Source organism: Amia ocellicauda, chromosome 8 (assembly GCF_036373705.1).
Source record: "Amia ocellicauda isolate fAmiCal2 chromosome 8, fAmiCal2.hap1, whole genome shotgun sequence".
NCBI classification, from domain to species: Eukaryota; Metazoa; Chordata; class Actinopteri; order Amiiformes; family Amiidae; genus Amia; species Amia ocellicauda.
The window spans coordinates 19,649,289-19,662,770 of NC_089857.1; the positions used below are offsets into that span (position 1 = coordinate 19,649,289).

General features: G+C 38.4%; 3 protein-coding genes across 3 annotated transcripts; all 3 read right to left on the minus strand.

Annotated features, from left to right (window-relative positions):
- Nucleotides 1-1,456: 1,456 nt before the first annotated feature.
- mlana (melan-A) lies at nt 1,457-4,862 on the minus strand. Its single transcript, XM_066710570.1, has 5 exons — nt 4,727-4,862; nt 3,610-3,708; nt 3,069-3,165; nt 2,847-2,966; nt 1,457-1,838 (listed from the first exon to the last, which is right to left on the minus strand). The coding sequence occupies exons 2-5, from the start codon at nt 3,681-3,683 to the stop codon at nt 1,770-1,772; spliced, it is 360 nt and encodes a 119-aa protein (XP_066566667.1). The 5' UTR covers nt 3,684-3,708; nt 4,727-4,862; the 3' UTR covers nt 1,457-1,769.
- A 1,826-nt stretch (nt 4,863-6,688) lies between these two features.
- LOC136755215 (monocarboxylate transporter 2) lies at nt 6,689-8,237 on the minus strand. Its single transcript, XM_066711698.1, is given in 5 exon segments — nt 6,689-6,842; nt 6,844-6,931; nt 6,934-7,003; nt 7,561-7,669; nt 8,224-8,237. Coding segments are annotated over 5 exon segments (435 nt in total).
- A 3,038-nt stretch (nt 8,238-11,275) lies between these two features.
- On the minus strand, nt 11,276-13,423 carry LOC136754601 (cocaine- and amphetamine-regulated transcript protein). The gene is made up of 3 exons (XM_066710573.1): nt 12,507-13,423; nt 12,137-12,220; nt 11,276-11,929 (listed from the first exon to the last, which is right to left on the minus strand). The coding sequence occupies exons 1-3, from the start codon at nt 12,645-12,647 to the stop codon at nt 11,822-11,824; spliced, it is 333 nt and encodes a 110-aa protein (XP_066566670.1). The 5' UTR covers nt 12,648-13,423; the 3' UTR covers nt 11,276-11,821.
- Between the last annotated feature and the right edge of the window lie 59 nt (nt 13,424-13,482).

Sequence of the window (13,482 nt, forward strand, 5' to 3'; positions counted from 1 at the left end):
CAATCCAGCTGCAAGATGTTGAACATCAACAATTGTTTGAACCCATCCTACTGAACAAATGTATGAAACTTTAAGGTGTTATTTATGATTTCTGTTTACATAATGTATAGATTTTTTAAATGTATTTTATTAGGTTTTTTGGACCATTGCATTGTTTAGGAAATTGCAGAATTCTCTGCATGGAAATAAAGAGAAGGTGCTTCTTATACCACTGGTCTGTGTCATTCTTCATTTGAGCTGCTGTTTTATATAGTAAGATTAATATCTGTGGTTTTAAGCTCTTAAAGCTCTTTGCAAACCTGACCACCTCTGAAGGTGAAACAACTTCATTACAAACACTTATTCCAGGTCTGAAGGGAAAGTCCTACTGAGAGACTGAGGGAACTGAACCTTTTCACCCTGGAACAGAGGAGACTACGTGGGGACTTGATCCAAGTCTTCAAAATCATGAAAGGCATCGACCACATCAAACCAGAGGAGCTTTTCCAGATCAGCAGGGACACACGGACCCGGGGACACAAAAGGAAATTGGGCTTCAAGGCATTCAAGACAGAAAACGGGAAACACTTCTTCACACAGAGAGGCATCACAATCTGGAACAAACTCCCCAGTGATGTGGTTGAAGCGACAATTTGGGAACATTTAAAAACAGACTGGATAGGATCCTTGGATCACTTAGTTATTAATGGACACCAAACGAGCACGATGGGTCGAACGGCCTCCTCTCGTTTGTAAACTTTATGTTCTAAAGACATTACTATGGCATTTACTATTTACTATTGTACTGTTTAACACCATGTATGTGTATCATCATAAACTGGTGTGAATCTTATTTTGGTTTAGGTCAAAGTTATCCGTTTTATAAATGAGATTGGGAACTGTGAGCGGGAGATCTGAGATAATGGGCAAAAAGTGTGTTTTTCAAACTTGCAGGTTAACATGAAGAGACGCTTGTTTACTATTTGTATGAAAGGCTGCACACAATGTGCAGACTTTCATTATGACTGTGTCTGTACAGCAGTGTAGACAGTGTGGACTTAAAGGGGAGGGCGAGCTGTATGTGTGCAGTGAATAAGAGGAAATATATTTAGCATATATACGTAAAGCTACAGCTTAACTTTGATTAACAAATGTATGATTTCCATGGTTGTTATTTGTTATTACCTATGACTGTGGGAAAGGAGTAACCAAACGGGAAGAGCTATTTTCTAAAGGGTTTTCTTTTCCCTTTTTAAAAAGCAAAACAGATACATCTTAAGTGATATGCATATATATATTAATTTATGTTAATATAAAGCAACATTAGCAAGAGCTGTGCATTTGAGATTAAATATAGCTATGAATGCAAAATAATATTTCCATCAAACTTCCCATCCAAAACCCCACATACTGTTCTGCCCAGTCATAATATCAACAATTGTCATGTACACAGCTATAGGAATAACTCTACATAATGTAATTTGCCCAGAATCATTCATGGTTATCTTTTAATAGCATTGAAGAGCGCATACATTTTTCTGCTTTTCTACAAATGCAACGGTTTAGATATGTGAGTGAAGTGAAAGCAATACTATTACCATGTTGTATGTCGTTGTATGTTTAAGTGTGTTTCTCTTGTTCCAGATGTGTCAGGAAGTGTGCATCTGTTCGACATTTGGAAATATGAAAATATTAAAGACACTCCTGGGGTGAAAAGAAGAGGTGAGAGGTGTTAAGTGTAGGCTAGGTGGAGGTTCCTGTGATTTTGTTGCAGAGAGTCGGCTCACTCTTCATGGGGAGTATGGAGGCGGTAAAGATCCAGCAGAAATTTTCTCATAAGCTGGAGGCGCATTAGCAACCTGGAGAATAAATGAATAAATACATAAGAAATAGATTTCAGTCATTGGGCTAAACTAAATCAAAACAGGGACAGAGTACAGGTCTGTACTTTGCAATTCAAAGGTAGGTCAAAGTTTTGATTTGGTGTAACCCATTGCCTTCATGGAAGTTTGTTTACACTTTAAATTAAATAACATATCAGAGATAGATAATAAATGTAATGGATCCGATGTGACATCATTGAAAGAGTGCAAGAAAAACATCAAAGATGGACAACAGAAGATCCCAAATGGATACCAAGAGATGAAAAAAACGAGAGGATGACCACATAAAAAGATGGGAAGATGAAATCATAAACATTGCAGGTGTGACATGGATAAGGGAAGCTATAGATCAAAGCCTGTGGAAACAAACTGGGCAGGCCTTCATCCATCAGTGGATCGACATAGGCTGATGGTGATGATATGTATATATACACACAAAAATGTGTATTATATATTTAACAATTGTTATGGATACTAACTTCCATTCCGCTTATTTAAAATAATTCAAACAAGTCAATTAGGACCCCAAAGAAAAACTACTATAATCCATTACCAATATGAATGTAAAGCCTAAAAAAATCTGCATAAATATACCAGTTCCTGAATTAAAGGCTATTTTGCTGCTATTTTGGAGATGCATAACAGGCACAAATAAATGTAAAGAATGCAGTAATTCACTGGCTAAGCTTTTGGCATTAAAACAAGTCTTAAAGGAACAGTGATGGTAAAGACCAGTGCTGCAGGGCAACAGTCCTCTGTGCTCAATCACCAGCTTTGGCCGCGACTGTAACAATGTTACAAACTAAAACTTGAAATCAGAAACTTTGATTTGTCCTGTATGTAACAGATCTGATAAGAGCCATTCATTGAATGGTTTAGGTTTTTGGCCCTGTTTTGGTTATACCACTACCAGACACAATGATACAATGGCCCACACTGTGATTTGCCCTGCTAACATTGTAACGCACAACACGAATCTCTCACCACAGGGCTGAGGTTGCTGAATTCATTTAAAGCCATTTTGTTTTCTGCTGGCGCTCCTTCATCACTGTACTGTCTGGACTTCATGAAGGACCTCCAGGGACTGCTGGCTGAGCCCTGACTCTGCGTAGAGAAGAGATTCAAACACAAGATGATGGATCTCTGTCTCCCCAGAAGAAAAACAAAAACAGACTTCTGTCGAATGGGAATGACTTTGTCTCGTACCCGAATTATTTTGTATCCGCTTCTTCTCCTGTAGTACCAGCACCCGATGATCAGCAGTACTGCTAGTATGATGACCAGGAGAGCGATGCCTGCTGCCCTGAAATAAAGCCGCATTTTGAAATGCACCCACTAGAGAAGGGAATCATATCACCTCATTAGGAGCATTTGACTTAAACATTTTCATAGCATCGAGATCAGTGACTTCTGCAAAATTACACTTATAATTAGTTAGAAGTCATATAGTCTTTAATTCATGTGTGAGTTATTTTTTGGTTTTATTATTAGAATTAATAATGAAACTAATAACAATCCAGTTTAATATGAAGCAAAACTCTTTTGGAAGCAGATTACTGTGTTGTTCACCACATCCACATTGAAAACATATTTCTAACTGAAAGGTTATTTGTATTGTGATTATTGGAATATACAAATGTGTATTTGTGCGATAAAAATATTTATCTTGTAGTAACGTGTAAAACAATAACAATATTATGATGAATACATGAATTTATAAATGGATAAACTAAATAAAAATACTAACTCTTCTGCTCGAACATAATATCCGCCGCCATTTCCTCGACTTGAGAAATGGACATTAAAATCCCCTCTCGGCATGCTGCTCCTTGGAGAATGGTCACACCTGGGAAAGAGAGGTTTTTTATGTGGAAGTTACTTTCTTATACATACTGTCAAAAAAAATAGTAATACTTGTTTGTTCTTAAATAAAACGTTTTTAATTAATAACTGATAAGTAAATCCAAGTAAGTGTGCAGTAATGAAAAGTAATGGAATGTAAATAGTAATTTGTAGTAATATGCAAGTAAATCTTTGAACTGGTGAAACAAAGTGAAATACATTTTTTTGTTTGTGTGTGTAAGACTATAATACACATAATACAAAACATTTCTGTGATGCAGACACACTTGAGTCTAGTGAGGGAAGCTGATCACTGATTTGCTCTGTTCCCTTCTCTCTTTGCATAATTTTGAAGAAAATAATCATCAATGTGCAGATCTCTCCGCCGCCCTTTTCACATATTTGAACCATTAGGTTTGAGTGGCCTAATCCTAAAATCTTAAGCTACAAAAAGGTTATTGTGCTGCGATAAATAAAACAATTCTGCACTGTATTATTGCACTTTGTATTGCTCTTATTTTGTAAGTCGCCCTGGACAAGGGCATCTGCTGAAATACATAAATACATAAATACATAAATACATAAATAAATAAATAAATAAATACAATTCTCCTTTTTCCAGTGCTAGGGTATGTGGGGAAACGACCAAAACAAGTTACAATATTAAATTAAGAGGTCCCTGACAAAGGCAATTATTGGAGTGTTAATTGACTGGTAATTTGATCAAGGCAATACAAAGCACTCTTTCATACTCAAATGACATATTCAGAAATTATAAAAAATAAACTATCAGCACGTCTGATAATCAGTACATTTGTCCACAATACATTTCAGTAATATAATTGCTTAATTTAATAAACAGGATTCCGCCTGTCCTGCAGTGTGTGCCAAAACAAGGACTGGCTCGACTAAAGGCATTATTCCAGCACCTCTATATAATCCACAAAGTGAAATAAATACCATAACTGCTCTGTAAATAACTCAATACATTAATTAAAAAGTCAAACATAGGTGAAACTTACCAAAATCGAAATAATTAGATTTAAGAAGATCTTCTGCTCTTGATGGTGCTCTGTAGGGTGTAAACAGCCAGGCAGAAATCCCATTGACTCTTTTCCATGCCTTAATCTTTTACTTGCAAGAGTATAAATGGAGGGGAAGGGTTCTCATGACCATCACGGGGTTTTCCTGTCTGACTTATTTGCCATTGATGCTGCCTAATTAGCGTGAAAACATCAGCCTGGCAGCTCTGCTCCCCTCAGATTAGGAGCCACTCGTGAAGCCGGTCTGCTGACTGCTTTGCTGTAGCATAAGACCCACGGAAGTACAGAACGCAGACTATAGCCATGATTTAAAAATTGTATTAATGTAATTATTTGAACAATGCATTTGCAAAAAGTATGAGACTGATATGTATTTGAACGTCACATTCATTACAGGCATGTGCATGTTATGGGTCCGTCTTTTTGTTGTTGTGGTGAAAGAAATGCAGCTTCTAATAAAACAAATCGTACTTTTTTAAATTAGATAAGTCATTGCCCTTATTTTTGTCTCCCTTGTGTGGCCTGTAATGTTTCCGAGCTGGTGCCGTCTAGAAACGTCACCAGACTTCTTGCTACATCAGAGACTATTGATCTTAACCCAGCTTTGGCCTGATCTTTTCATACATTTAATGAGAAACATTAGTTCGAATGCAAAATACTGTCCTTTTGTCTTTCACCTTTTACTAGCACAACCCCATGTGCTTATGCAACTGCGTGCATTGATCACATTTTAAAAGGATAGGAAAAATCAAAGCAGGCCTCAAGCACCACTGACAAGTTCAGGCAGTTAAAATGATTTGCTGCGGAACGTTCACCGGGCCGAAAAGTACCAGAACGCATTGATCAAAAGACAGCTGACGAATTCCTTGGAATTGGAGTTTAATTCTTCCCTGTGAATGAGCAACTAGGTGAAATTGTACTTTTTAGGCAAGTAAAATATAAGTTGGTGAAGAAGAGTAAGTCACCCCTGCCTCTCAACAGCAACACTGTAAACGACTACACTCGCTCCACGAACAATCATACATCCCCCGATCCTAAATCACAAGACTCAATGTTACATGAAATGGTGTCCAGATATAATTGCCTGCATGACTTATTGCCTGTAGGAGAAAGCATTGGAAGATGAGAAGAACAACTGTCTTGGTTAAATGCTGCATTGATTCAGAGGTTTCAATGCAAGTGCTTTTATCTGTTACCTCCAAATAAACCACAAATTTGCCCACAATCTAAATGTTCAGTAATGACCTTCTCCATGTATCTGTGAGTCATATTTATATACCATTTAAACAAAGCTATACCACTTAATATCTATGTAACCCTATACATATCTCAAAAGCATTGGGAATGCTCATTTTATGACCCCAACAGGCACTATAAATGCTCTTTTTAGGCTTTTGTGAGACTATATTTTTCCTTTAAAAAAAAAAACCCACTGTGAATATGGCCCTATTTATGCCTCATGTAGACAGTTTATATGGTCAGCATATAAAGAGAAACATCACTGTTGGAGGAAGCACAATGATTGGTTCCCCCCCCAACACAGGGCTTGTTGTTCCAGACGTGACTGTTCCTCGTTTTGATATGCATCTGCCTTCAGCCCTGCAATGTCTTTGTTGGCTGGCATTAAGCCCTTGTGCTCAGGGTGTTGGAAAGTACTCCTGTCCTTTCTTCCCTGATCTAAGCGGTCCACAAGAACTACGAAGACAGCAGAGAGAACAAGACTCAGTCCAGACATGTAAAATGCAGCACTGCAGTCCTTGACAAGGTCCACAAGCCACCCTGGAAAGGACAAATTAAGACTTTACAGACTATACATCAAGACCGTCACCTTTACTGCCTTTACCTTTACTCTTTCTGTGTAATTTCCATATTTGGAGAAGCCATCCTGAGGCTTATAGGGCCTCATTTGGACTTTCAATGCGATGGGTAGTCCATTAAAGCTTATTCTTCTCTTCTTGGAGAACTCTGTCCGTCCTCTGTGTTTCCTGCCAGGTGGGTTTGGAGCTCGGAGGCTACAAAAGGTCTCAGCAATGCTCTGCAGATGCACAAGTTGAACTGCAGCCCCCCAATGATCAGTAAGGCCCCTTGCTCTGTTGATGATCCATTGAAAAAAGTGTCTGAAAGTCATGGAGTAGACACACTCCCCTCTACAGGCGATGGCATTTGCAAGAGGCCTCCATTGAAAAAGTAGTGGATCAGGATGCTATTGGCAGAGACCCAGGAATAAAATATTCCCAGGCCTTGGATTAGACAGAGAGAGATTTACACAGGTGACATCACAAGCAGACCCAACAAACACTGGGGCAATCAAGGGTGTTCTAGGACAGGATTCAATTGCGCTCCTTCATCACAGTGTGAAATGTGGATAATGTGATGGTATTGAATAACTGTGGTGTTAGAGTTACTGGCCGGCACTAAATTGTTTAACACTATATAATGCAGTTACTGGTACATGTCTGTCCAGTGCATGTATGCGTGTAATACACAATTTAACAAGTTGTGTAAAGATTATGTAAATATAATATTCAAAGTACATGATACAGTATCTCCTATGAATATGTTGTTAGAGATTAAAGGTCTGAACTGTCTTTTAATAGCCTTGACTAAAACACCATGTAAACTAATTTCTTGCAAGCAAGGAACAATTAATCATCAACTAAGTCAAATAATGTAATCTGTTGTTAGTGTTTTTTGTCGTCATTACAGATTATTCATTGTGTTCTTGTCCTTCCAGTCTGAAATGGATGTCTTGTCCTCAGAGCAAGCAGACAAGGATATGTAAACCCACTCTTGATCTCACCTCAGAAATGAAACAATACGATGGTGACTGAGGCAATCCAAGATGTGCTGCTGGTGATATCAACGTGTCTCTGGATTTCCAGGAAGAAGAGCTTAAAGTTCTTCAGTACTCCAGAGTGAGGTCTAGATGATTAAATAAGATTTGAAGTTGTTTGCAAGGCTTGCATATAGATGATGTGATTCACTAAAAACAACAATGAATAAAACTTGTGATTTATGACCAATGAACAATCTGCGTGCATGTGCAATTTGGAATTATCTTTTCTTTATGCATTCTTTCTTAAGGTCAGCTTTTGTTTTTTAAATCCACAATTTGATAATGTATTCCATGTAGTCAATGCATTTCAATAACTGAACATGGGTTAATCCCAACACTTGAAAATGCAAGCTAAAAAGAAGTGATCAAAACCACAGAAAGAAAGAAAGAAAGAACAAACTGTAGGGGGTAGGATTTGTTTTGTGCTGGAACCTGACATTTGAAAGTACCTTTTTTATGCTTGACTTACCATTTGTAGGAGAGATCTGTGATTAGTCATGATCCGTTTCATGCATCTCTCCTTTTATCAAGTGCAGCTGACCTGCAATGAATGGTGATGAATTGCAATGCAGGGTTGTTTTCTGATGGCCCTGAGCTTGATACGGATTCCTCTGGAATAAGAGCCAACAAGAACCATTACCTTTGTGTCCTCATCAAAGTGTAATCCCCCTTACTGAAAGCTAGGTGTACATGCTCTTGTTCATCTGGAATAAAAAGCTGTCAGGTGCCTTTATTTATAGACCTCCTCTCTTCTTGTCAAAGTGTTCATATACACATATATATATATTTATATATATATATATATATATATATATATATATATATATATATATTGCTGTAATTCAAAGAAACGTATATACATGCGCTAAAAAATAGTTGTCTGGTTACTTTGTTTCCAATCTAGAGTGCCTTGTTCCGGGAATTTAACATAAAAAGAATATCTAACTGCGAAAAACCACAGAAGATAAGGAACTCCCATGGAATAATACAAATATATATACTTTTATTACTTTTATTCTTGCACTTTCAAAAGACCAGCAAACAACAATGTTGATGCGTTTCAACGGTTTGTCTTCATCAGTTCTTCTGTATATATGATTTTCGCAGTTAGATATTCTTTTTATATATATTGCTATGTTCAGGTCTTCCAGTTATGCCACCTCAAAATACCATCTGATTATTAATCAATCAAACTGAAAAAATATGTATATCAGAGGAAAACACACTCCTCAAAATAAATAAGTGTGCAGAGAGTAATCACATCTTTACATTTTAAACATATGTTGTGCTTTTACTGTATTATTGTGGTGTTCCTGGTATTACCAGCCGTAAATCGTTTTTGTGAACAATTGGGACTGTTTATGGGAAAGGCCTGGCTTATACAGAAGAGATGGGCTCCATTCCAACTGGAGGGGAGTCCTAATGCTATCTGATAATATAGCTAGTTGTCTAAAAACGTGACTCCTCAGAGCACCGGTCAGGCTGCAGCCTCGCAGTCCTACACTGCAGTCTGCCTGTAACTCCCAGCATAGCCTGACCCCGATCCTAGATCCCTGCCTAGAAGCATCCAATCAAATACATAGATCTGAAATTAAATTGAACACAATAAATAATTATCCTATTAAAACAATATTTTTTCCTAGGCTTGGATGTGTTCCTTCCTTTGAGGGCCCTCGCTTCAACGATCTAATAAAAGTTAAAACTACACAACAGAAATTACCTGCTCGCACTGCTTCTCCTATGTATAAGCTTGCAGTCTTAAACATCCGCTTGCCACCTAGCAAAGCAGCCTTAATAAATGACACCATAACTGACACACACATAGATGTGCTCACCTTGACTGAGAGCTGGTTAAGACCAGATGACACTATTCCATTAGTAGAAGCCTCCCCTGATGACTTCTCTTATTGCCAGAAGGTCTGTACATCATGCCGTGGTGGGGGCAGAGGCACCATCCACCGCACAGACCTGCGCCTGTCTACTAAGCTATTAGACAACTTCACATAATTTGAAATTCACCAGGTAGAGTTTAAGCTAAATCATCCTCTTCATCTTATAGCTGTTTATAGGCCATTAGACTAAGGCTAAGACTTAAAGTAAGACCTTTTTAGTGCAACCGGCCCCAGGCCTCTATTCAATTTTCATAACCGAATTGAGAATTTACCATATCCATACTCTAACCCTCCCCCTTCTGTTGGGGTTGGGGGCAGCAGTAGGTGTTTGCTTTCCTACACTGCAGCCCTTCTGATCCAGTAAAGTGTTAAAGTCTGTAGATCTAATACAGCAGCGCTAGAGAGAGAGAGAGAGACAGAGAGAGACAGAGAGAGAAAGAGAGAGACAGAGAGAGACCGTGTCAAGTAAAAGCTTTTCAATCTTTAATTTAGATAAAGATAACAATGTAAATTACCATGTATCTTTTGGCCAGTGAAACAATACCTTATTATACCAACAGTTACCTCACGCTATTGAATGGATATTGCAGAAAGCCTCATTTGACGGGAAACTTGTCCCATCAGATAACAGATGCGCTGCTCTTTGCTTCAGATGGGCTAGAAAATGTGCACAAAGCCGCCACCTTGCGAAGGCCTATTGTACCGTTGCAAATGTAAATGAACTACACAGATCCTTACCCTACTGCTGCTAGTCAATATGTTGTCTATGTTGTATGAAATAAGCTATTACCATAACATTAGGCTAATCAGGCAATGGGGGTTTCGGCAGAGAACATGTGACAGGGCATGGGGGGCTGGTGTGGCAAAAATGCCAGGGCTGAGTTTTGGTACCAGTGCACCCCTGTATATATCAAAGTGGGGGGTGTGGGTGAATAACTTAATGTCAAGATCTGGTAATTAAATAATCTATCCTGAAGAAACCAAGAAAGCACCACCTCAAATCTATTTTTATTAAAAAATATATTGATGATTGATGGCCAATAATGCTGTAAAGTGCAATAAGCTGGAGTGCTAACATTCATCTACCTATATTTTCCTTATGGATACATAGGTGGAAGGTAACTGTTCCTTGCTGTAAGTTTCAGTAGGTTTATTCATATAGTTTTACACTTTTGTGGCAAATAGGCATAATGACTATTTTAAATAAAAGCACAGCAGTTATGTTTAGTCTTCTGAATACAAATCCTTTTTCTAACACTAAATCATCATACGGTAATGTACCTGGCATGCTTTCAAATTGTAAAGAAAGCCTGGCCTGTATGCGAAGGTCTTTTCACAGCTGTATCCTGAAACCTTTAAACAGCTCATATTTCAGAATGGCACAGCATGGCCCTTGCCCCTGAATTATAAAAGGAATGTACACAATAGGTGGCAATAATTAAATGCCACCGCATTGTCAATCATATGTTATGTGTGGGAGGTAAGAAGCTGGTAGCAAAGCTCTACCCATGTTAGGATTTGTGAAACCCACCTATGGCCACAGTGTCAATAACAATGCTCAGAACTACCAACAATGAGGGTAAATATAAAACTTTGTTCCATAGGATATATATATATATATATATATATATATATATATATATATATATATAGTTAATATATAAAGTTACCTTATATTTTTTAAAAAGACAACTACATCATAAACAGCCCTGCTTTCCAGTGTTCAATTATTCAATAAGATTTTATAGAGTGAACTTCATTGTTTTAAATTTGTAAATAATTTACTTTATTAACTGCATCACAAACAAAATACAAAAATACAATTGTAAAAATCCATGGCTCTTCAGACATTTTTTTTAGGCTTGGTAAGTTTTTAATGACACGGCAAAGAAAAACAGCAATAGAAGGACACAAAGCAATCTTAAAAAGATCCGTGCTCAGGCCAATTACATGTAGAAATCAAGGGGACGACAGTTGAATTAACTTGGAGAGGAAACAAGTTTAAAGTGTCATTTGTGTCAGCCTGTGTACTTGATACTTTGAGATGGAGCTTCGGATAAATCCTAAAGCGGTTTGCGCTTCTGCTTATCATAGCTCAGCACATTACAGAAACATAAGACACACTAAAATAAATACATATGCATTCGAGCGCTTTAGGTGCAATGAGTAAATGTGGCAGCACTTTTAAATTGTCACGACGGATTAAATAGGTGACAGCCGTCGTTGGCCTCTGCGCATATTAAAGGCCATGTCTATAGTCCGTGTGCTGAGCAGTGCTAGATGTATAGAGGGCTCAAGGCTCTAGGCTCTTCCGCAGCAGCCGACAGCTGTGATGCTCCATCGACACTACAAGCACTTGAGCAGAAAGGAGTTGCAGGAGGTCACTCGGGGACAGTCGCACAGCTTGCCGATCCGGGCGCCCTTCCTCAGAGCGCACTGCTCTCCGGCTTCACACTGCCGTGAAAGACACACCACCATCATCATCATCATCATCATCATCCGCCATTTACTACAGATGAAGGCAACACCGCATTAGGCTGCAGGTGATGGCAATGTGCATGTAGGTTTTGAACATTCATTATACATTTTTTTAATTCTACAAAACACCTTTCGGAGCGTTAACTATATAGAAGAAGCCCACTCGTGAATAATGTTGCTCACCATGGGTAATTGACCATATTTTTTCCCGTAAAACGGCAGTCTCTTGTTTTTCAGTTTTTCAAGAACTTCTTGTAAGGCTTCGATCTGTGAAGTAAAGCACAGTGTTTGCAGAGGTCATGCAATACTGTCACATTTCGGTGCTACAAACACACACAACAGCACAAGTACAGGCAAGGGTCCGGTATAAAGTCTGGCTTGTGAAGGATGGGTGGAAATTATAACACAAAAAATGCATTTAAATGAATTGTATCAATCTATTCAAGTGGAGTATAAAGCATATACATATACATGATTATTCTATTAGCGCAAAAGAGGATTCGTTAACAATTATTATTTCAGTTCTAGCCCTAGCAATAGATCTTGTCCTTACCAGCTGCTTTTCGTTAGAGGAGTCCTCTTTGGGGGGGTAGTGGTCTACAGCCCTGGACTCCAGCTCGGCTTCCTGGCAGTGCGAGTTGAAGAGCAGCGCCGCGCTGAGCAGAGTGAGGAGGCAGAGGCGGGAGCTGTCCATGGTGGCCGGTCTTCCTCCAAGTCAGGTAGGGCTGTGGATTCAAGTAACTCCACACTGGACACCTCCTGGCGTGAACATCCTTATATAGCACAAGGGGACCTGTCCACATTTGACTATGACGTCTCCAAGCACGCAACAAAGAACAGGGAGTGCGACCATCCTGAGCGAAATGATTCAATTACCGGGCGAGAGGGGCTTCTGATCAATATTCTGTTAACTGGAAAGGAGGCAGGCCATTCACCGGAGTGCTTCGACTCAAGAAGCAACCACACACACACACACACACACACACACACACACAAGAAAGTTAATCCTGATTTTACAGGCTTAAGTTCAAATTCGTCTTCCAGAGAAATGTAGTACAGTGCTATAAATGGTTATTTCAGACAGAGAAGCCAAGCGTAGACCGACATCCTTTTCATGTACAATGTCCCGTTTCAGAACTATTTATTCCATAGCAAAAATAAATAAATCAATTCATACACATTTTGCAGAATATCAGATGCCACAATTTTTCCGTTTTAAAAGAACTGGGAGTTATTTTAATAATGTTTTTCTCTGTCATTTGCAATGGCTGTACACATATTTGGACAATATTTTAATATATATTATCATTAATTTCAAATAAGATCCTTTCCACAAGCATTTAACAAGATCAGTACTGTTATTACACTGATTAAAATATTTGTAATGCTTAAATTAATATACATTAACAAGGGGCATATAGTAGGCAATATGTAACTTTGACTACCTTTTAAGTTATGAAAAACGAGATCTAAAGCTTTTATGGTTTCATTATAGTCTTACTGGTGGGATGCATGCAATTCTGAGGTTT

Excerpts from the sequence above, each read along its gene's own strand:
- LOC136754601 (XM_066710573.1), bottom strand. The coding sequence starts at position 12,647 with ATGGACAGCTCCCGCCTCTGCCTCCTCACTCTGCTCAGCGCGGCGCTG. Across the intron at positions 12,221-12,506 it reads CCTCTAACGAAAAGCAGCTG|ATCGAAGCCTTACAAGAAGT; the intron begins GTAAGGACAAGA and ends TTTACTTCACAG. Across the intron at positions 11,930-12,136 it reads AATATGGTCAATTACCCATG|TGTGAAGCCGGAGAGCAGTG; the intron begins GTGAGCAACATT and ends CTTTCACGGCAG.
- mlana (XM_066710570.1), bottom strand. The coding sequence starts at position 3,683 with ATGCCGAGAGGGGATTTTAATGTCCATTTCTCAAGTCGAGGAAATGGC. Across the intron at positions 2,967-3,068 it reads GCGGATACAAAATAATTCGG|AGTCAGGGCTCAGCCAGCAG; the intron begins GTACGAGACAAA and ends TTCTCTACGCAG. Across the intron at positions 1,839-2,846 it reads TCAGCAACCTCAGCCCTGTG|GTTGCTAATGCGCCTCCAGC; the intron begins GTGAGAGATTCG and ends TTTATTCTCCAG.